Source organism: Solanum stenotomum, chromosome 6 (assembly GCF_019186545.1).
Source record: "Solanum stenotomum isolate F172 chromosome 6, ASM1918654v1, whole genome shotgun sequence".
Taxonomy (NCBI): domain Eukaryota; kingdom Viridiplantae; phylum Streptophyta; class Magnoliopsida; order Solanales; family Solanaceae; genus Solanum; species Solanum stenotomum.
The window spans coordinates 52,925,587-52,948,219 of NC_064287.1; the positions used below are offsets into that span (position 1 = coordinate 52,925,587).

Genomic DNA, 22,633 nt, shown 5'->3' on the forward strand with positions numbered 1-22,633 from the left:
TCTTCAACCCATTGTCTTATATATCCACATACCTGTTGGTGCTCGAAATCCCAATTTTCATCGGTCACAGTCTCAGGTTTATAAGCAGCAAAAACGGGAAGATGCATCTTCTTCACGAACAATAGATCTTTCATCTTGCTTTTCCATATGTTGTAGTTTCTTCCGTTTAGACATACCATCTTGCTCATATTCCCCTCCATATAGAGAACCTCGCTCAGATACCACTTGTTGGGAACACTCAGTAAAAATTTCAGCCCGATCCAACTGTTAGTTAATCGGAAAACACGATCTGAAGGTTGTTGGATGGAATAAAAGATTGCAGCAAAAGAACCCTTTTTTTCTTCTCTCTTATCTCTTGTTGGAAGCTCTCTCAAAAACTACTCTTATGTCCTAATGTCTTTCAAAGACAATATTAATGAGCAATCTGAATTATTCTCTCAAGACCATCCTCTATTTATAGAGTTGTGCTTTTCCTTACAAAGCCAAAACCAACTCCAAATAGGATTACTATTCCAATCCTTTTCCTAATAGAATTGGAAATCAAATAAAGAGAATAATTCCAATCCTTTTTCAAGTAGGATTAGGCCATGGGCCTTTGGCTGGAACATGGGCAATAGCCCAACATAATTCCCGAAAAAATAACAACAAAGTGTCACATAAATTTGTTGACTCATTAGAAAGTAAAATAAAAGAAAAAAAAAATAGAAAGCTAAAGAGGAATCTCACCTTAGAGTGCAATTGGAGAGATTAATAATTGCTATATGATTGTATTAACTCTATACTTTCCCTCTTAGGAAGAATTGGAAAAGAAGTTCTGTGCACTTTGAATCTTCAAGAATGAAAACTGATGGTATAGAAGAAAGATAGATCTAGTATTTGACAAGGTTGACTTTATAAAATTACATGTGGCACTACTTTATTGGACCATGTTAAAAGATTATTTTTAATTATAGTGTTCTCACCAAATCATCATGATGCGTAAAATTATGAGATAACTTGCTGGATTAGTTATTTTGAGATTGTAGTATTATTTTACATTGAAGGTGGAATAATAATTCTGAAATAACTAATTTTGGAATAATTAATCTCAAGATAACTTATTTCCCAACTAAACTGAACCTCCCTAGCAGGAGTCTGACCTCAAAACGGACATTTTTTTGGATGTTATAGATCAAAAGAGACCCTCCCTAAAGACAAAAACCAAAATGGACACTTCACCTATTTGATAATACCTTAATATTTTCAAATTGTTTGGGTGAAGTGCCTGATCTGTAGCGTCCAAAAAATGTCCGTTTTGAAATTGGACTTGGGAGTCTAACATTTGGACCGAACCAGAATAAAAGAAATGATGTTGCCTTTTTAACTCTTTACTTGCTTGCATTAATATTTCTGCAGTTATCTGTTCAATACTTCACTTAGAACCTTGATTTTTTTTAAAACCAGATAACACTTGATAAAATTCTTCAATATTCTTGAGACTTATAACTTCCTCCGTTCTAATTTAAGTGTCTTACTTTCTCTTTTTGTCTGTTCCAAAAAAAGTACCTTTTTATATTTAGTAAAATTTTCAACTCCAACACTCAACCTGACAAGTTTAAGACCACATGAGATTGAAAATATAACATACATCTTTAATTTAAGACCACAAGATTAAAAAAAAATCTCACTTTATTTCTTATACCCGTGTCCAATCAAACTAAGACACTTGAATTGAGACGGAGATAGTAATAAATTGTGATAAGAAATTACTGAGGGTGTTCGATAGTATGCCTTATTCAACTTATTTTTTCCTTCTTTAATTGTGCATTTATAGATAAGTTGTAATTTCTGTTCTATATTTTAGAAGTCATTCTTAATGGTCATACGGCTAAAATGATGATTAAAATTGAAGAGCAGTAATGTAGGGTAGGAGAAGTGCACGAGAGAGAATAAGTTTGTGGATAGCATGTATACATGTTGACTTCTTTAATAAAAAACTGGGAGGTGGCCTCTGTTTTGCAAATTATCCCTAAAATTCATCATATTTATAGGAAATTTTTGTGAGGCACTCAACATTTTAAGTATTTCTCGAGTTGTAACTTCTGAAATGGAAAAGGAACTTTTGACGTACAAAGTCCTATTCTTGCGCTATTTCTCTCTTATTTCGGTTACTTCATCTTTATTGAGCTCACTAACTATTGTTCTTGAACCAGTAATGTTCAGTTGCCTGAGGTAAATAAAACTTTGTTCAGCAGTAAGTTTAAAAGGCTCCAAATATTGCCGCAACCATACTCAGAATGCATTTCCACATTGCTTCGTTAGGTTAAACATTTGTGTCTTACTTTCTTTTTTAGTTTGTTAAAAAAGAATGTCTCTTTCTAATTCACTAACTCTTAAATTCTTCTACATGACATGTTTAAGACCACAAAGTTCATATGACTTTTGGTGTATTACACACATATTTAGTTTAAAATTATAAAATTTGAAAGTCATCCTTATTTTCTTGAACTCCGCCTCCAGACAAGACAAACTATGATACATAAATAAAAATGATGGATTAATGATTTTTGCCTTGTTTCACATACAGAGTTTCTTTATGTTCTTACTGAATTTGCTTTGTACCTAATACTGTTTTGCTTCTTTGTAGTGTTGGATATGTGCTTTTTAACTTCACTTCAAGTAGTAGAAATCGTACTAAAAAGCAAGCACACCTAATATGAAATTGAGAGGCTTCTGTTAAATGATTAGTTGAAGCAGAATGCCCTAGAGTCGTTTCTTGTGTTCATATTATCGCATTGGTTGCTAGAGATGCATTTCTGATCATAGATAGTGAAAGCTCGATAAAATTAATTATGAACTTCTTGAACAACCTAATTTTAAGACCACTGATAGTTTAGGAGAGGTAATGAAATGTGTCAAGCTCAGGATGGTCTTTAAGTATTCTGCCTTTTATGTATCTAATTATCTTCGTGTTTTTGTTGATGTCGCTAGCATGATTGGAAGGTCCTTTTTGAAATGTGTCAATCGATAGAAGAAATGTAACAATATCAAATGTCTCAGAAGCCATTGTTGACATCCCGGTTCCAAAAGATGTCAAATTATTAATATGTCCATCAACAATTGAAGATGCAGATGATCATTCTACGTCTAATATAGTGTACGAGGAGATCATTCAAAATGCATTCACATGAATCCTAACTTCTCTATCTATCATTCGGAAGAAAATCTACTAAACCAAAAAAGCCACCAAATGTTTTCTAGTAAAAGCTATTGGAAGACTCCGCACTACGTAACATGGTTAGTGAAGCTTACACCCCATTGTTAGAACTTAAAATAGCAATTTTGAAGGAGTAGAACGGATTTTTTTTTCAAAATGAGAAGTCTTCAAGTTTTTAAAATGTCTTGCCCATATATTTGTCCGATTAAATAGAATACTTGATTTTAAAGTTGATTCAAATTTTTAGTTTTAGGGTGATAGAGGTCAAGAACGATGACACTCATAGTAAAAGTTTGATCTCAAAGTATATTTTCTAATTTGCNATATAGTATAACTAGACATACTTTACTACCATATATACTTAATTTACCTCTAGTTTAAAACAATTACACTTAATACCACTTTTAATTTTTATACCATATATATACTTAATTTACCTCTAGTTCTGATTTCACCACTTGTAATACCTAGCCCGTCCAACAAACAAACTTTCAACTCCCCACTTCTCTACATCGTTCCAATTTTATCGGATGTCCCCGAAGGAACGGTCAACTCCCAACTTCGAGTTTCTTGAGGGGCATTTTTTATTTTTTGTTGTAATTGATAGATTGAATTGTTTTATTTAAACATGCTATAATTTTGTGTTTCATATCAAGATGGAAATATATGTAGTAGCAAAAAGGAGGGAAAAATACCTTTTCTTCTTGTGTGTGCCATTCAAATTTCAATGATATTCACTCGCGCAATCAGAAGTTTCACTAAATCTTTGGATGGTTTCAACCCGTTGTTTTAATTGTGATGTATTGTTAGTTAAAATATAATACTATTTGTTTTGATTGTTACACAAATTTTATTGTATCATATTGTTTAAATTTGTCGTTAGGTAACGACGAAAAGTTTCATTTTATGTTAAACCGATTTGGTGTGATCGCATCGTCACCTTAATATTTTCTTCTCATTTTGTCTTTATTTATTATGTAAACCCGTTGTCTTTTTGCATAGTAGTTCTACCCTGTACTCTACTTTTCTTGTAGGTTTATCATTTAAATTGTTGATGTGTGATCTTATGTAACGATGAATAACAATACAATTCATGCAAACATTGTATTCATTACGATAATAGCATACAATACAACACAATACAATACGACACATTATGAAACAATACTTAACAACCATTCAAACAAGGTGTAAGGGGTTCAAAAATACAAAGAAGTCTAGGGGAATCAACTTTCGTCATACAGTGTAATTCTCCATCGAAGGAATGTAGCTGACAATAATGAAATCACTTACCATCTTTAGTAGTTCTTGGGGATATGAAGTTGGAGTCTCTCATCATTTCCTTGAGTATTTTCTACCTCTTCTTTAATGCTCTGAGCTGAAACGCAAACTGACTCGCTACAATTGATCAGTTTAATCAATCGTAGTGTTGATAAAATTCTTCAATATTCTTGAGACTTATAACTTCCTCCGTTCTAATTTAAATGTCTTATTTTTTCTTTTTGTCCGTACAAAAAAAGTACCTTTTTATATTTAGTAAAATTTTCAACTCCAACACTCAACCTGACAAGTTTAAAACCACATGAGATTGAAAATATAACATACATCTTTAATTTAAGACCACAAGATTAAAAAAAAATTCTAACTTTATTTCTTATACTCGTGTCCAATCAAACTAAGACACTTGAATTGAGACAGAGATAGTAATTAAGAAATTACTGTAGATACTTTCATATATTATTACCCTTATATATAAGCCAACAAGAAAAGGACTAACACTGCATTATTGAATTGTACTAACATGTTGTTTGAGTTATACTTAAGTAAAAGGATGAACACTGCATATTATCATTGTACTGTAGAGGTTTTCTCATTTCTGGCCCAATTTGATTGGCTCCTCAACACGTGGAAGTACAACACAAATTGCATCTGCATATACTCGAAAGGTCTCATTTGAAGCAACTCTGAATCTGTATCTTTGTCTCAAAATTGAAACTGGTGAGTTTTTTCATCTCCTTTCCGGTGTATCTGCTTCTTCTCTTCTCTCGTGTTCATTCTTCTTTCTCATTGAATTTCTGTTTTTTCATTTTCTTACTTTTGGGGAATTCCTTCTCTGTCTGTTTCACTGATTTATAGGAAATGGAAATTTGGTGAATGGGTAATGAAATTGGTTCAATCAGCAATGAAAATTGTGCAAAAAAAAATAAAAATACTTTCTTATGTTGGATGGGTTCTTTGGTGATGAAGTTTGTTTAAAATTTGAAAGTCGTCCTTATTTTCTTGAACTCCGCCTCCAGACAAGACAAACTATGATACATAAATAAAAATGACGGATTAATGATTTTTGCCTTGTTTCACATACAGAGTTTCTTTATGTTCTTACTGAATTTGCTTTGTACCTAGTACTGTTTTGCTTCTTTGTAGTGTTGGATATATGCCTTTTAACTTCACTTCAAGTAGTAGAAATCGTACTAAAAAGCAAGCACACCTAATATGACATTGAGAGGCTTCTGTTTAATGATTAGTTGAAGCTGAATGCCCTAGAGTCGTTTCTTATGTTCATATTATCGTGTTGGTTGCTAGAGATGCATTTCTGATCATAGATAGTGAAAGCTCGATAAAATTAATTATGAACTTCTTGAACAACCTAATTTTAAGACCACTGATAGTTTAGGAGAGGTAATGAAATGTGTCAAGCTCAGGATGGTCTTTAAGTATTCTGCCTTTTATGTATCTAATTATCTTCGTGTTTTTGTTGATGTCGCTAGCATGATTGGAAGGTCCTTTTTGAAATGTGTCAATCGATAGAAGAAATGTAACAATATCAAATGTCTCAGAAGCCATTGTTGACATCCCAGTTCCAAAAGATGTCAAATTATTAATATGTCCATCGACAATAGAAGATGCAGATGATCATTCTACATCTAATATAGTGTACGAGGAGATCATTCAAAATGCATTCACATGAATCCTAACTTCTCTATCATTCGGAAGAAAATCTACTAAACCAAATGTTTTCCAGTAAAAGCTATTGGAAGACTCCGCACTACGTAACAAGGTTAGTGAAGCTTACACCCCATTGTTAGAACTTAAAATAGCACTTTTGAAGGAGTAGAACGATTTTTTTTTTCAAAATGAGAAGTCTTCAAGTTTTTAAAATGTCTTGCCCATATATTTGTCCGATTAAATAGAATACTTGATTTTAAAGTTGATTCAAATTTTTAGTTTTAGGGTGATAGAGGTCAAGAATGATGACACTCATAGTAAAAGTTTGATCTCAAAGTATATTTTCTAATTTGCTGGTGTGATTTAGTTCTTAAATTGAGAAGTTTAAAGGTTCAGAGACCCTGACACGAGTGCTACAATAAAAAGTATATTTCCATGTTGTTGGTATTCTATGGTAATAGAAACTTCTCCCGCTGAGTTTACAGGTAGCTTCATGTTCCCTATCAATAAAAAGGACTCAATTGGATATGGTAGGTGATTTACATGTTCTATAATGATATTTAATGGAAATCAATTTTCTCTTCTTTCACACATAAATGATTGTGTCTTGAGGGGACAAGCTAATTTCTTAAATCATTATTGTTGTGTAAATATTTTGTCACCTGAATGATTCTAATTGAAATAAAGCAGCATTGTTGGTAAAATAAAACTTTAACACTGCATCAAAGAGTAGTACAAATAGTAGCCTAAAGTGTATAAACAAGATCATTTTTGGAGATTACTTTTGGAGATATTTTTAATTCACTTGTAGCTCTTTCACGATGACATCAGTTAACAGGCGTGGAGTGGAGTGAGCAACAACTAATTGTCTTTGCAGTTTCATGTTGTTAGTGTTTTGTGGTGATAGAAACTTCTCCTCTCAAGTTTGGAGGTTAGGAAAAAGATTCAATCAATTATTCACGTGTATCAAAAATTTGTACCATATGCATTACTGACAAAATGGACGAACAAGTGGATTGTTATAATTTATTTGTTGGACAAATTGCAGACAAAGAGACTACCTGATCCTCGTGTATCAATTGCAGTAAAATTATGAATGGAGACTTTTGACACTATCAGTTACGAGAATAAGTTGTGCTCCTTAAGAAATGAAGGAGTTTAGCAAGAATGTTAGTTCTGAATGTTTCCTCTTTAATTTAGGGTTGAATTAGCATCTGATAAAGTTAACTTTGATTTGGCATTTTAGTCCAGTCAGCTAAATGCACATTTGTAAGCAGGATACCTAAGTTAATTTGTATTGACTGCTACTCTTATACACTCTATTAAGGCATCTACAGCACGCCAATGAGTTCACTAATATGGTATCCATATGCTAATGGTCTAGCATCAGCTCAAATGTGTTAGTTTTTCATTATTTTCTACTGTTCTTCGCGATCAAATCATTCAAAATTGACCATTTCTAAAAGTATAAAATGTTGGGCCCGTGCTGCCTTTCTAGTATACAATACACACATATAGTTTCCATCAGCAAATAACAACAGTGAACATGACAATTAATACTTCAGATCACATTGATAAAAAATCAGAATACATAAGCTTCAAATTCTGGCTCCGTCTCTGACAATACATAAGTATTCAGAACGTAGCGTTACAAAGCGCAAAACTAGATAGACATTGATATATTCCGGACAATAGCAGCTTGCTAAAATGTAAATCAATCCACAAACCAGAACCTTTCATCTGATGTATCCTCTGACTAGAAGTTCACAAGTCCAATGAATGATTCTGCTGCTCGGAGATCACATCTAGGTGGATGGTATATAAAGATAAAGTTAAAAATATGAATGAAGTACACCGCGAAAGGAAGTAGCTAGCTAGAGAGCACTCAAAAACAATAACGTTATATAAAAATGACATTTTGGTTAAATTATTTCTTGACAAGTATGATGTCGATGCAATATGTAGCACAATTGGCATAGCTTAAAAGTTATGTTACCGATCAATATTCCCCCCAGAAAAGTAGGAGTATGGTGTGCGTACATCCTATCTTTTCCAGACCTTAATTACTTGTGGGATTACATTACATAGTTTATTCTGCACACCTGAACTTTAATATGCAAGGAAGAAATGTTTTTTTTAATATGCAAAAACATGACAATAATGAATGAAATCACTTACCATCATCATTTGTCTTTCTTTGAGATATCAACTTGGATCGAGATCCCACAATTGTCTTCTATTACTCCATTAATCTTCACAGCTGAAATGCCAACAGAATCGCTACAATCGATAACTTTTATCAATCACAATGATATAATTTCTGCAAAGGTATCCGGGATCCCTTCAAGCTTGGAACAATTTTTTACAACTAGACATTCAAGGCGAGGAAATGAATCCTCTAAGCAACTCCACTTAGTCATAAAAACACGATGTAATTTCAAAAACGTGAGTTGTACAAACGTGTTATCACTGAGATCCCAATGTTTTTCCCCTGTAAAGTATATCTCGGATATTTTTAAGAGTCTCAAGGCATAGCAACTTTGCAATACTTGAAACTAATTCATCCGTTAGGAAAATTTCACTGCTAACGATAGTTGCATTTTCAGCTCTTTTGTATTTCTAGTACTATCAACAGGGGAGAGAATTTTCGACTAAGGTTTTGTGCAGGTATATTGTTGTTTTATCCTTCTTATTTTTGGAAGAAGCTGTTCAATGAGGAAGTATACATAGTCTAGTATTTGCAGTTCAAATTCGAAGGTTGTCGTCAATAGTAAGTAGCTACTGAGGTCATTTTTAACCTGAGTTCTCATATGGTTCTTCTATCTGCATACTCTTGTAGTTTAATCGAATGATTCTTCAGTATTTTCGAGATGTTGTTCTTGGCTTAGCTGTTATTAATAAATGTAATGTTCATCCTATTTCAATGCAAATTTCAGAAAGTAAAAAAAATTTATTTATCGTACTATTTAAATCTATCGTTAGGAAACGATGCAAAGTTTCATTTTATGTAACAACCGATTTAGTTGATCGTGTCGTTAACTCAATGTTTTCTTCTCTTTAATAATCATATTTTATCTTTTACCCTACTTTTTGCATAGTAGTTCTAGCGGTACCCTACTTTTTTTTGTAGGTTTATCATTCAAATTCTTGATGTGTGACCTTATGAAACAATGGAGAATGATACAATCAATCCAAATGTTGTATTGATCATTAGAATATTGCAGTACGATACAACACAACACAACAACAAACAAGGTGTAAGGGGCCAAAATATGAAGAAATAACTTTTGCCTTGTACATACAATGTAGCTGACAATATGAAATCACTTACCATCTTTAGTATTTCTTGGTGATATGAAGTCGGAGTCTGTCATATCCTTGAGTAATTTCTACCTCTTCTCTAATGCTCCGAGCTGAATTGTGAACTAACTCATTACAATTGATCAGTTCAATCAATTGTATTGCTGGAATATCCGCGAAGCTAAAAGGAATCTCCTTAAGTTGTTCACAATCTTTTATGAGGAGTTTCTTAAGTAGGGGAAATGATGTATCCACAGCTGAATTGCCAACAACTTGCAATGGTTCAATTTCTTCAAGCTTGGGACAACTTTCTATAAAAAGACATTCAAGGCAAGGAAATGAATCCTCTGAGCAACTCCACTTGGTCATAAAAACACAATGTAAACTCAAAAACTTGAGTTGTACAAACGTGTTATCACTAACATCCCAATGCTTTTCCCCTGCAAAGTATATCTCGGACAATTTAAGAGTTTCAAGGTATTCCAACTCTGCAATACTTGAAACTATTTCATCCGTTAGGAAAATTTCACTGAGGGACAAACACTTGAGACGCGAGGGGAAAATAATATCCAAATTATTCATCAATGCAGAGCTTGAATAACCAAATTCATTAATGTGGAGCCTGAGTTCTTCAAGATTTGGAAGCTTGTCCCAAAACTTTCGAGTCATGTCACCCACGGACATAGAACACATTCCAATAGTCTTCAAGTTATCTAACACAATATCATCATCTTCTTCCCATATTGTAATGGGAAATTCGTTTATGTCCACATGCCTCAACTTTGACATTTTCCATATAGAAGAGGATATCATTATATAAGATGAACGAACCAGCAAAGTTTGTAGATGAAGTAGGTGTGACACCCATTTGCAATCAAATGCTTTAACAAGAATTGCAAGGTACCTCAAGTGAGGGAATGACTGAAATGTAGCAGCCAAAGAATTGTCCAAGTAGATATNAGGCAAAGAATTGTCCAAGTAGATATCCAATAAATGTAAAACCCGAACCAGTTTTAAGTTATTAAGCAAACGGAAAGGATTCTTACGGTCCAATATACTGAATTTCGGATGAACAATGAATTCCTGATCACTTTCCTTGAAATCACTTGTCATAGTACGGTCTTGTATGTACATACATAACCTTTGTTCTTCGGGTTGATCTGGATAACTATACGGCACTATGAGCTGCATGAACTTTTCTTCTGTAATTTTTCTCAAGCAAAACTCACGAACTTGATCAAGAACGATGCAGCATTTCATTTTACCATTCGACCTTTTTTTAGAAACCACTACGAGGTTTCTGCCAACAAGATCACGCAAGCAAATATCTGATAATTCTTCTAGCTTCAACGTGTCAATGTTCTGCACAAACTCCTCAGCTATCCACCACTTGAGTAGATCAGACACTGGAATTTCGTAATCTTTAGGAAACAATCCCATGTAGAGAAGGCAAGGCTTTAAATGGTCCGGTAAATGGTCATAACTTGATTGTATCGTCCTCATGCTCATCTCCGTGTCGGAAACATAAGAACTTATATCATATGCAACCTTAAGCCACGAAGACGCTTCTCTTTCTCTTGAAAGAATTTCAGCAATCATGATAATCAAAGAAGGTATTCCTTTACATTTTTTGGCAACTAGTTGTCCTACATTGACTAGCTCCAAAGGACACGAGTTCCTTAGTTGAAATACTTTCTTCTGCAATAGTTCCCAACTCTTTTCATCATTTAGAAATGGAAGTGAATAAGGATCACTAAACCACTTAGAATACATAGCCACCTGTTTATTTCTAGTTGTTACCATTATCACAATCACGGAAACATCCATAAAAATCATCCCATGCCTTGACATCCCATGTATTGTCTAATACAACAAGATATCTTTTTCCGTATAGACACCTCCACAATATCTCTTCAGGATAATCCAAGTCAACATAGTTAGAACAATGATCACCTGTAATTTGTTTTAGAATCTGAAGCACCAACTCTCTCCTATCATATGTTTGTGAAACAGAACACCAAGCTCGAGCATCAAAATGACAAATAATAGAATGACTATTGTATATCTTTCTAGCCAGAGCTGTTTTCCCTAAACCAGCCATTCCAACAATCGAGACAACGTCCAGGCGCTTTTTTCCACTTATCAAATACTCAGTTATATTTTTTGCATCATCATCAAACCCCACTAGTTCTTCGTCTATTGATGGACAACAAAGTTCGATGCTGGAATTCTCCATATCAATTAGCTTGGCCTCTTTAACGATTGTTGGAAACAAAATCTACATTAACAAAAATATACTCTAATGATTAACAAATCCACATCTAAAGTCTTATGAATATGAGTATATATGTTCCATTACTATAGTAAAACAAGACATGAAAATTGTGACAAACAATGAAATTAGAAATAACAAAACAACAACATAACAGAGCAGAGTGTACGCAGATCTTACTACTACTTCGTGTAGGTAGAGACATTATTTCCAAAAGACCCCCAACTCAAGTGCATCAAATTTAAATAAAGAAAACAGTATCTTACAAATACGAGTATATATGTTCCATTACTATAGTAAAATAAGACATGAAAATTGCGACAAACAATCAAATTAGATATAACATAACAACAACAATATATCCTGTGAAATTCCATCAAGTAGGTTGTGGAAAAAATAGAGTGTAGACAGATCTTACCATCAAGTGCATCAAATTCGAGTAAAGCAAAAGGAATCTCACCTTAGAGATCAATAATTGCTTGAAAGGATCTATGGGTTCTGTCTGGCACAAAATTGAAAAAGAATGGTAGCAAAAGATAGAACCAGGAGTTGACTTTAAAAGTACATGAAGAGATTAGAACCAACCAATATTTATCATAGTTTAGACTTTATTGTAAAACTAGACATAAAAAAATGTGACAAATAATTAAATGAGAAATAGCAGAAAAGGAAAAATAAAATAGAAAACTAACAAGGAATATATCTCACCTAAGAGTTGAAACAGAGATTAATAATTGGTCCAGAGTTGTGTTAATTATTAGAGATTATTTAATTGAAGGGTCCATTTAAGTCTTGATATAAGAAGAGAAAATCGTATGAAATAGCAAACTATTAATTCAAATTAAATTCTATAGCCATAGTTTTTTTTATTTGTAATTTGCAGCAAACATTTCATGTTTTTTGTCATTCATGTATACCGAAATATACAAATAGATCGAAATATACAAATGCAGGACCCATTTGTATACCGAAATATACAAATAGACTGAAATATACAAATGCAGGACCTATTTGTATACCGAAATAAACAAATAGACCCAAATACATATTTTTTATGTATATGTATACCGAAATATACAAATTAATAGCCATAACAAACATAAACGTTGCTATGAAGCGCAATTATACAAACTATAGTTATAACATACAAATTTGATTTTTATGTTTGCTAAACTTAAAATTTATATCTAGATTAAACTATTTCCATTTTTCTCGAACGCTCATTAGGTAGATAACTTATTCATATTAAGACATTTGAATTTGAATGTATATTTAAATATTAAGATGTGTGTTCTTGGAATTTCGATCATAGTTCAAGAAGGTATTCACGTCTTTTCCTCATTTTAATTAAGTTAAACTAAGGTTACTCTTTTTTTTTAGTATAAAATTTCTAGTTTTTAGCTTATGGATTAGAATAATCATAATATTAAAACAAAACGTACAAACAAAAAAAAAAANAGAATGACTATTGTATATCTTTCTAGCCAGAGCTGTTTTCCCTAAACCAGCCATTCCAACAATGGAGGCAACGTCCAGCTCCCTTCTTCCTCTTAATAAATACTTAGTTATATTTTTTGCATCATCATCAAACCCCACTACTTCTTCGTCTATTGATGGATAATAAGGCTCTTCAGAATTCTCCATATAATTAATTAGCTTGGCCTCTTTGACGATTGTTGGAAACAAAATCTACATTAACAAAAATATACTCTAATGATTAACAATGCCACATCTAAAGTCTTATCAATATGAGTATATATGTTCCATTACTATAGTAAAACAAGACATGAAAATTGTGACAAACAATCAAATTAGAAATAACAAAACAAACATACCAGAGCAGAATTTACGCAGATCTTACCACTACTTCGTGTAGGTAGAGACATTATTTCCAAAAGACCTCCAACTCAAGTGCATCAAATTTAAATAAAGAAAACGGAATCTTACAAATACGAGTATATATGCTCCATTACTATAGTACAACAAGGCATGAAAATTGCGACAAACAATCAAATTAGAAATAACAAAACAACAACATAGCCAGATTAAAGTATACGCAGATCTTATCACTACTTCGTGGAGGTAGAAAGAAGGTTTCCAAACGACCTCAACTCAAGTGCTTTAAATCTAAGTAAAGGAAAAGGAATCTTACGAATACGAGTATATATATTCCATTACTATAGTAAAATAAGACATGAAAATTGCGACAAACAATCAAATTAGAAATAATAAAACAACAACAAAATTCCATCAAGTAGGCTGTGGGAAGAATAGAGTGTAGGCAGATCTTACCACTAACGTAGAAAGACTGTTTTCAAAAAACCATAAGCTCAAGTGCATCAAATTCGAGTAAAGCAAAAGGAATCTCACCTTAGAGATCAATATGTGCTTGAAAGGATCTATGGGTTCTGTCTTGCACAAAATTGAAAAAGAATGGTAGCAAAAAGATAGAACTAGGAGTTGACTTTAATAGTATATGAAGAGATTAGATCCAACCCAAATTTATCATAGTTTAAACTTTATTGTAAATCTAGACATAAAAAAATGTGACAAATAATTAAATGAGAAATAGCAGAAAAGGAAAAGAAAACTAACAAGGAATATATCTCACCTTAGAGTTGAAACAGAGATTAATAATTGCTCCAGAGTTTTGTTAATTATTAGAGATTTTTTAATTGAACGGACCATTTAAGTCTTGATTTAAGAATATCGATTAGACTATTTCCATTTGTTCTTGAACGCAATAACTTATTCTGATTAAGACATTTAAATTTGAATGTATATTTAAATATTAATATGTTGCATTAATATTCAAAGGTCCGAATCTAAATATACATATGAATATTAAGATGTTGCATTAAGATTTGAATACTAAATAGTTAAGAATGTTTGTTTTTAAGATCGGGGTCATTTTATATTATATATAAACTATTCGGGCCGCTAAACTTGTCAAATACTTAAAATATTTTGTGCATCATCATCAAACCCCACTAGTTTTCGTCTATTGATGGATAATAAAGTTCGATGCAAGACTCTTCAGAATTCTCCATATAACTAGCTTGACCTCTTTAACGATTGTTGGAAATAGAATCTACATTGAAGGTGGAATAATAATCCTGAAATAACTAATTTTGGAATAATTAATCTCAAGATAACTTATTTTCCAACTAAACTGAACCTTCCTAGGAGGAGCGGGCCCTATAACTGACACTTATTGAATATTACATACCAAAAGAGACCCTCTCTAAAAACATGAACCAAAATGGACACTTCACCTATTTGATAATACCTTTATATTTCAAATTGTTTGGGTGAAGTATCTATTTTGATCTGTGTTTTTAGGAAGAGTCCCTTTTGATATGTAATGTCCAAAAAACTTCAAATTCTGGCGCCGTCTCTTACAAATATAAGTATATATATTCCATTACTATAGTAAAACAAGATATGAAAATTGCGACAAACAATCAAATTAGAACTAACAAAACAATAACATAGTCAGAGTAGAGTATATGCAGTTCTTATCATTACTTCGTGGAAGTAGAAAGACGGTTTCCAAAAGACCCTCAACTCAAGTGCATCAAATCTAAGTAAAGAAAAAGGAATCTTACGAATACAAGTATATATATTCCATTACTATAATAAATTAAGACATGAAAATTGTGACAAACAATCATATTAGAAATAACAAAACAACCACATATCCGGTGAAATTCGTGGAGATAGAAAGACTGTTTTTGAAAAATCATAAGCTCAAGTGCATCAAATTCGAGTAAAGCAAAAGGAAACTCGTATAGAGTTGATCTAATCTAATTTATATTTAAAATTTAATCAAATTAACTTCTGAAAAAATAACAACAAAGTGTCACTTAAATTTGTTGACTCATTAGAAAGTAAAATAAAAGGAAAAAAAAATAGAAAACTAAAAAGGAATCTTACCTTAGAGTGCAAATCGAGAGATTAATAATTGCTATATGATTGTGTTAACTCTATAGTTTCCCTCTTAGGAAGAATTGGAAAAGAATTTTTGTGGACTTTTAATCTTGAAGAATGAAAACTGATGGTATAGGAAGATAAATCTACTAATGGACAAGGTTGACTTTATAAATTTACATGTGGCAGTCTTTTATTGGACCATGTTAAAAGATTATTTTTAATTAGATCCAACCCAAATTTATACTAGTTTTTACACCAAATCATCATGATAGCGTAAAATAATGAGATAACTTGTTGGATTAGTTATTTTGAGATTGTAGTATTATTTTTCTCTCACATTGAAGGTGGAATACCCCACCTAGTGGGATTTCACTGGGTATGTTGTTGTTGTTGTTGTTGTATTGAAGGTGGAATAATAATCCTGAAATAACTAGTTTCTTTTATTTGTAATTTGTAACAAACATTTCATGTTTTTTGTCATTCATGTATACCGAAAAATACAAATGCAGGACCCATTTGAATATCGAAATATACAAATGCAGGACCCATTTGTATACCGAAATATACAAATAGATCGAAATATACAAATGCAGGACCCATTTGTATACAGAAATATACAAATAGACTGAAATATACAAATGCAGGACCTATTTGTATACCGAAATAAACAAATAGACCCAAATACATATTTTTTATGTATATGTATACCGAAATATACAGATTAATAGCCATAACAAACATAAACGTTGCTATGAAGCGCAATTATACAAACTATAATTATAACATACAAATTTGATTTTTATGTTTGCTAAACTTAAAATTTATATCTAGATTAAACTATTTCCATTTGTTCTCGAACGCTCATTAGGTAGATAACTTATTCATATTAAGACATTTGAATTTGAATGTATATTTAAATATTAAGATGTTGCATTAAGGTTCAAAGGTCCGAATCTAAATACACATCTGAATATTAAGATGTTACATTAAGATCTGAATACTAAATAGTTAAGAATGTCATTGTTTTTAAGCTCGGGGTCATTTTATATTATAGGGAAAATTGCATGAAATAGTAAACTATTAATTCAAATTAAATGTTATAGCCATAGTTTATTTTAATTGTAATTCACAGCAAACATCCTTTTTTTTGCCATCTGATTCGGCATATAATTAGCCATTTTCGATATACAATTTTGTCATTTTATACATTTCAGTATAAAATGTATAAAATGTGTTTGTGTTTATATAAAGTGAGAAAAAAATGTATTTACAAATACAAATACATATATTTTCGTCCTATACACTTATAATTATACAAATACAGATCTTATAATATAAATTACAATGTATAAATAAATTTATACAAAACTGAATAATTTGTATAAAATTAGATGTTTGTAGCGAATTATACAAATCAAAAGATTCATAGCAAACAAATTTGCTATAGAGCACAATTATACAAACTATAGTTATAACATACAAATATGATTTTATGTTTGTTATATGTGAAAGTTGATGTATATTATATATATATATATATATATATATCAACTATTCGGGCCGCCAATCTTGGGCATGTATGCCTCTAACAACCAAAAACTAAATGGGCTTCAATTGGGCTTAAAACAAACATAGAGTGATCTTTTTCCTAATTTTCCTGTTCTTCTATTTGCATTTGTCTAGCTTTGGGACAAATCCACTTTGATAATAAACATGAGGTAGGAAATTTCATAAACACGCGATATTATAGATGCTAATTACTTAATGAAATGATAGTTTACATAATTACATAATATGTCGGATACACTGGATTTCATGTATCTTAAATATATATGCGTTAAATTTGCACTATTTTTGGCAGTTTAAGATCGTATGTAACTGAATCCCATTAAATAGGGAAAAAAATGTGTGTTCTTGGAATTTCGATCATAGTTCAAGAAGGTATTCACGTCTTTTCCTCATTTTAATTAAGTTAAACTAAGGTTACTCTTTTTTTTTAGTATAAAATTTCTAGTTTTTAGCTTATGGATTAGAATAATCATAATATTAAAACAAAACGTACAAACAAAAAAAAAAAGAGAAGTTAATTTTCATTACCTTAAATCCAAATTCCAACAAAGTTCTGCATTTATATATATCTGAAAAAACCTCTCTGTAAATAACTATGGATATGACTAACCACTGGCCTAAAACACCACTATATATATATAGGTGCGGAGCTAGAGTGTCGACTATAGACTTTGTCGAATATTGTAATTTTATTTTGAATCTTAAAAATTTATAGAATATGTACAAATTATTATTTCTTTTATCCCAATTTATGTGATATTCTTTCTTTTCTTTTAGTTTGTTCAGAAAATGAATGTCACATTTCTATGATTAAATATAACTCAACTCTGAAATTTTCCCTTTACCATATCTAAAATGATCTATAATCACAGAAATATCTAAAAATTTGTTTTAGACCATATATTTTAACGGAGAAAATAATTTTGAGTCTAATAGCACCTTAAAAATACTTAGAATAAAAAAATTATAAATTTCAAATTCTAATTTCGTAAGTAGAAATTAAGAGAAGTAGCATTTTGTAGGTCAAGTCCCCATGCATATTGCACGTACTAAAAGAAGTTAAAAAGTTTTGGGATAAGTGAAGTGAAGTGAAATGAAATGAAAGAGCTTTATGGTGCAAATTTTAGTCACAGTTTTTAAAAATATTTAACTTACAAAGCCATCAACTCAACTTGTGTTTTTTCATGAAAGGCCTATCAACTAGTTCAATAAAGGCTTCTTTGTTGCTGTTTAGATGACTTCACACGAGCTCGTAAGTAAAGTACGGAACGAGCCTTGTCTACAAAGCAGAGCGACCGCATCTTGCCCTTTTGCACTATTACATCTTTCTTCCAATTTATCATCTGGTGTTCGATATTTATATTGATGTTTTTATTAATTTGAATTTGTATCACGTAAGGTATTAGAGATCACTCAAACTCGAGAATATCTATACTTAAGAATGAAGGAATATTAATTCCTATCCATCCCACGACAATCTAATAATATAAAATTTAATTGACATTGTTAGTGTACAAAAAGTTAAACTCATACAATCATATGGATAGACATAATCTGAAAGAGACAATATGCCTTAGATTTTAAAAACAAAATGGGAAACTTAAAAATTAACAATATTCATAGTCAATCGGGAGTTGTAGTGAAATGGATAGAATTTTTCTACCTTTAATCAGAGACCTCAGCTAGTTCAAGATCCTAAGTATATAAAAGATCATGTCAGGGAGAACTTCACCCCTTAAATATGTCCTACGCGATAGAAATCTGAATTAGTTGAAACCTCAATACAAATATCGAACACTGAGTTATAAGAAATAAAAAGAAACAATCCATGTTAAAAGATTATACTATTGGTTTTTCCCTTAGGCATAGAGACAAGAAGTAGAAGAGGGGTACATTGGCCATTTGGAGGGGGGGGGGGGGGGAAATAGTGTAGGATATGCAGAATGTACAGTATTTGCCAATGTAACGTTTCATAGGAGAACACATAAAAATGGAGAGAGAAATGAAAGGAGGAAACAACTATGAGACATATGAAGTGACAAGGCCTTAAAAATACAAATTGGGAATCTAGCATCTTATTTGGTTTACTATTCAATTGTCTTTTCCCTTATTATTTTTTTATCCCCGCTAGTAATTGTTCTCGAAGACTATTGTATCTTAGTTAATGAAAAGATAGAGATTGTACTTTAAGATATAAATACAGGTAAAATAATTAAAACCTCTCCTCATTAATATCATCTTCATCCCAAAGTAAGTATCACCTTTTAAAAATTCAAGACAAAAATTAGTACGTTCTTTCAACTTTACCTTTGTACTTCATCTTCTTAATAATGTTCAATTCTGAAGAGACATTTATTAAACAGAAATACTCTAGTTTAGAAAACTACACATCATATGTACTAATTTCTTAATCAACGCGTGAGTTTTGCTAAAACGACACCTTTTGGCATGATAACTATACTTTCTTAGGGAACATGTTAAAAAAGAAAACATGACAGATAATTTGAGACAGATATATAATGAAAATTGTGTATTATTCAAAATGGTGTGTACCAAAAAGTATAAATAGTAGTATGTATGGTAGAGTATAGGCAGACAAGAAAACCTAGCATCTTTGCCCCCTCCCCCACACCCCCACCCACCCCTCTACTCCCCTTAGCTAAAAAGAAACAAAATCCTAGCATAAAGTCCCCAACCCAAGATCACCTATTGTTACTATTACCCCTTAGTCATAAATTCTTCAAAAAAAACTTTAGTTTATTTATATAGCCGTTGTCTCCTCCTCCTCCATAAAATTTCATAGATCACTACATTTCTAACCATGCAAAGTAGTCATAATAATTCTATCACATATTTATCTTCTAGTGATCAATTAGTTGAAGATGATCAACTTTCCACTGTCCTCTCTCTTGGTCCTCCTGGCCAAAAAAATAGTGCAATTTTTCATGACTATTTTTCTTCTTCTAGTTGTCATGAATTTCAAAGTTGTAATAATCAAGAAAGTGTCACTGTGGCTCTTCATATTGATTCATCAAGTACAATAAGTTCAAACAACAGCAATAATCCTAGTAGAAACAAAGGGGATCACAATAGTAATAATAATATTTCACTAGTAAATGGACAATATTGGATTCCAACTCCTGCCCAAATTCTTGTTGGACCTACTCAATTCTCTTGTGCTGTTTGCAACAAAACTTTCAACAGATTCAACAACATGCAGGTTTAGTTTATTCTTTCTCTCTCTCTCTCTCTCTATACATATATACTTTTATACATGTTGAAGATCTTGTAAATGCAATTTTAGTTACATGTGACTATATATTAGGGTTGTCACTTGTATATAATGTGTTTATGTTAACATGAGCGGAGCTAGAGTATAGTTTACGAGTTCAACAGAATCTAGTAGTATCTTTTCAAATTTTGTACTTGTCTCAAACTCTGGCTCTACTTCTGTGTGCTAATTGCTCATATATAACCATGCACACTCTTCTCTTACATGTGGAGGCAGATTCAGAATTTTCAAGATTTCTATATTTTTTTGAAAAATGTAGGTTCATAACTTAATATTTATGCTATTTTCTTGAATTTAATTTCCACATATGTAGGTTCATGATATTGAACTTCTTGAATTTTGTCTTTTTATTGTCTCTTATCTATGTACTTTTAGTCAAGTTTCAAGTGACCTAAATTTCCAACTTACCAAAAATAGGCAAGTTTAATTTTGCTTGGTCCAATATATGTTACATTTTTTCCTTAAATTAATTAACTAGTGACCCTTTTTTTTTGTATTATTAGATGCATATGTGGGGGCATGGATCACAATATAGAAAGGGACCAGATTCACTAAAAGGGACAAAACAAGCTTCATCAATGTTAAGGTTGCCTTGTTATTGTTGTGCTGAAGGTTGTAAGAACAACATAGATCATCCAAGATCAAAGCCATTGAAAGATTTTAGGACTCTTCAAACACATTATAAAAGAAAACATGGGGCAAAACCATTTAATTGTAGAAAATGTGGGAAGAATTTTGCTGTAAGAGGAGATTGGAGGACTCATGAGAAAAATTGTGGAAAACTTTGGTTTTGTATTTGTGGTTCTGATTTTAAGCACAAGAGGTCACTTAAAGATCATGTTAAAGCTTTTGGTGATGGACATGCACCACATAGTGAGAATTCTTATTATCATGTTGAAGGAGGCGAGGACGAGGAAGAAGAAGAAGATGATAATGATGAAGTCATGGAAATGGAACTTTAGACTTATAAAAAGGTATGCAGTTCAGTGCAAGAAGTATCTTGCGCTCATGCAGAGCTATAGATAGTTTCGCATCCCAAGGAGTGTAATGCAGACAAATAGCTAGAATGGGAGTGACTAATTAAAGAAAAATTGAGAACTTTTTTTTTTTGGACTTCTTTTGCAAGTATGTATTTGTGTGCATATGTTCTCAAGAGGGGCAAAGGGATGATGAACAAATTAAGAATGTAGCTAGACCATGTTACATAATTTGATTGAAGATTTGTGTAACTCTATTAGCTTGTCATTTCACGCGTTTGGTATAGTTAATCTATATCAAGTATTCAAGCAAGAGAATGGTCAAAGTTATACCATTCGAAGAAGGTCCAATTAAATTCCTTTCGTCAAAAAATTACATTCAAAAAATAGCAAAACATAAAAAATCATTGTTAGAGTTTTTGGAGATGGACATGCACCACATAATGGAAATTATTATTATTATTATCATGTTGTAGGAGAATTAAAGAAACAGTTCACTGTATAAAGTATCTCACTTTCACATAGAGTTTTAGAAAAAAATAAATCACATCCCAAAATTAAAGGTGTAGCATAAACAGCTTTTTTTTTTCTATCCTTTTGTGATGAGAGCAAAAAATTGGGATTTGACTAGAGACTTTTTGTCTTCTTTTGCATGTATGTTTATGTGTGCATATGTTCTCTAGGTGGGGCAAATTGATGATGAAGACAAAGAGTGTTAGTAAAACCAGGTTGTCTCTGAGAATCATTAATGTTAAAATTTGATTGAACAACATTTGTGTTTGGCAAAATTCCAAGTAAGGATTTTTAGTATGTAACTCTATAATTAGCTTGTTATTTCATATTGTTGTTCACTATGTAGGTCAAGTTTCTTTTATAATTAATACAAATCGTTGAATTCTCTTGACATAACAAAAACTTTTATTAGTAGCAAAAAGTTAGGTAAAAATTACAATTTTTCAATTGAATACACTTCGTTGGAGAATTACACTAAGCAGATTACCATGTAAAATTACTTCATCACCTCGGAAGTTTGAATCTCAAATGTTACCTTCTATTGTTTTTAATTTTTTTTAATGAGCATTTTTGGCTCTGTCATATATAAAAGACTTGTATAATGAACAAGATTTTAAATTCGAGATTCAAATATG

At 31.6% G+C, this 22,633-nt stretch overlaps 2 protein-coding genes and 1 pseudogene across 3 annotated transcripts in view; 1 reads left to right on the top strand and 2 right to left on the bottom strand.

Annotated features, from left to right (window-relative positions):
- Positions 1-14,247, bottom strand: part of LOC125867614 (putative late blight resistance protein homolog R1B-17) — a 73,573-nt gene extending 59,326 nt beyond the window's left edge. The window contains exon 1 of one of the 2 annotated variants that reach the window (XM_049548168.1): positions 14,085-14,247. The gene's annotated coding sequence lies outside the window, so the exon portion shown is untranslated. Of the gene's footprint in view, positions 1-12,174; positions 12,309-14,084 lie in introns of those variants that run through there. The other variant, XM_049548167.1, reaches the window with a different exon arrangement.
- LOC125867611 (putative late blight resistance protein homolog R1B-17) overlaps positions 1-15,671 on the bottom strand; it is a 60,741-nt pseudogene extending 45,070 nt beyond the window's left edge.
- A 4,296-nt stretch (positions 15,672-19,967) lies between these two features.
- On the top strand, positions 19,968-21,556 carry LOC125867620 (zinc finger protein WIP6-like). Its single transcript, XM_049548177.1, has 2 exons — positions 19,968-20,436; positions 21,012-21,556. Exons 1-2 carry the CDS (start codon positions 20,038-20,040, stop codon positions 21,468-21,470), a joined length of 858 nt encoding a protein of 285 aa, XP_049404134.1. The 5' UTR covers positions 19,968-20,037; the 3' UTR covers positions 21,471-21,556.
- Positions 21,557-22,633: the final 1,077 nt, after the last annotated feature.

What these genes read in the sequence shown, in the direction of transcription:
- LOC125867620 (XM_049548177.1), top strand. Translation starts at nt 20,038, where the DNA reads ATGCAAAGTAGTCATAATAATTCTATCACATATTTATCTTCTAGTGAT. An exon ending in ACAGATTCAACAACATGCAG is followed by an intron (nt 20,437 to 21,011) that starts GTTTAGTTTATT and finishes TTGTATTATTAG; the next exon opens with ATGCATATGTGGGGGCATGG.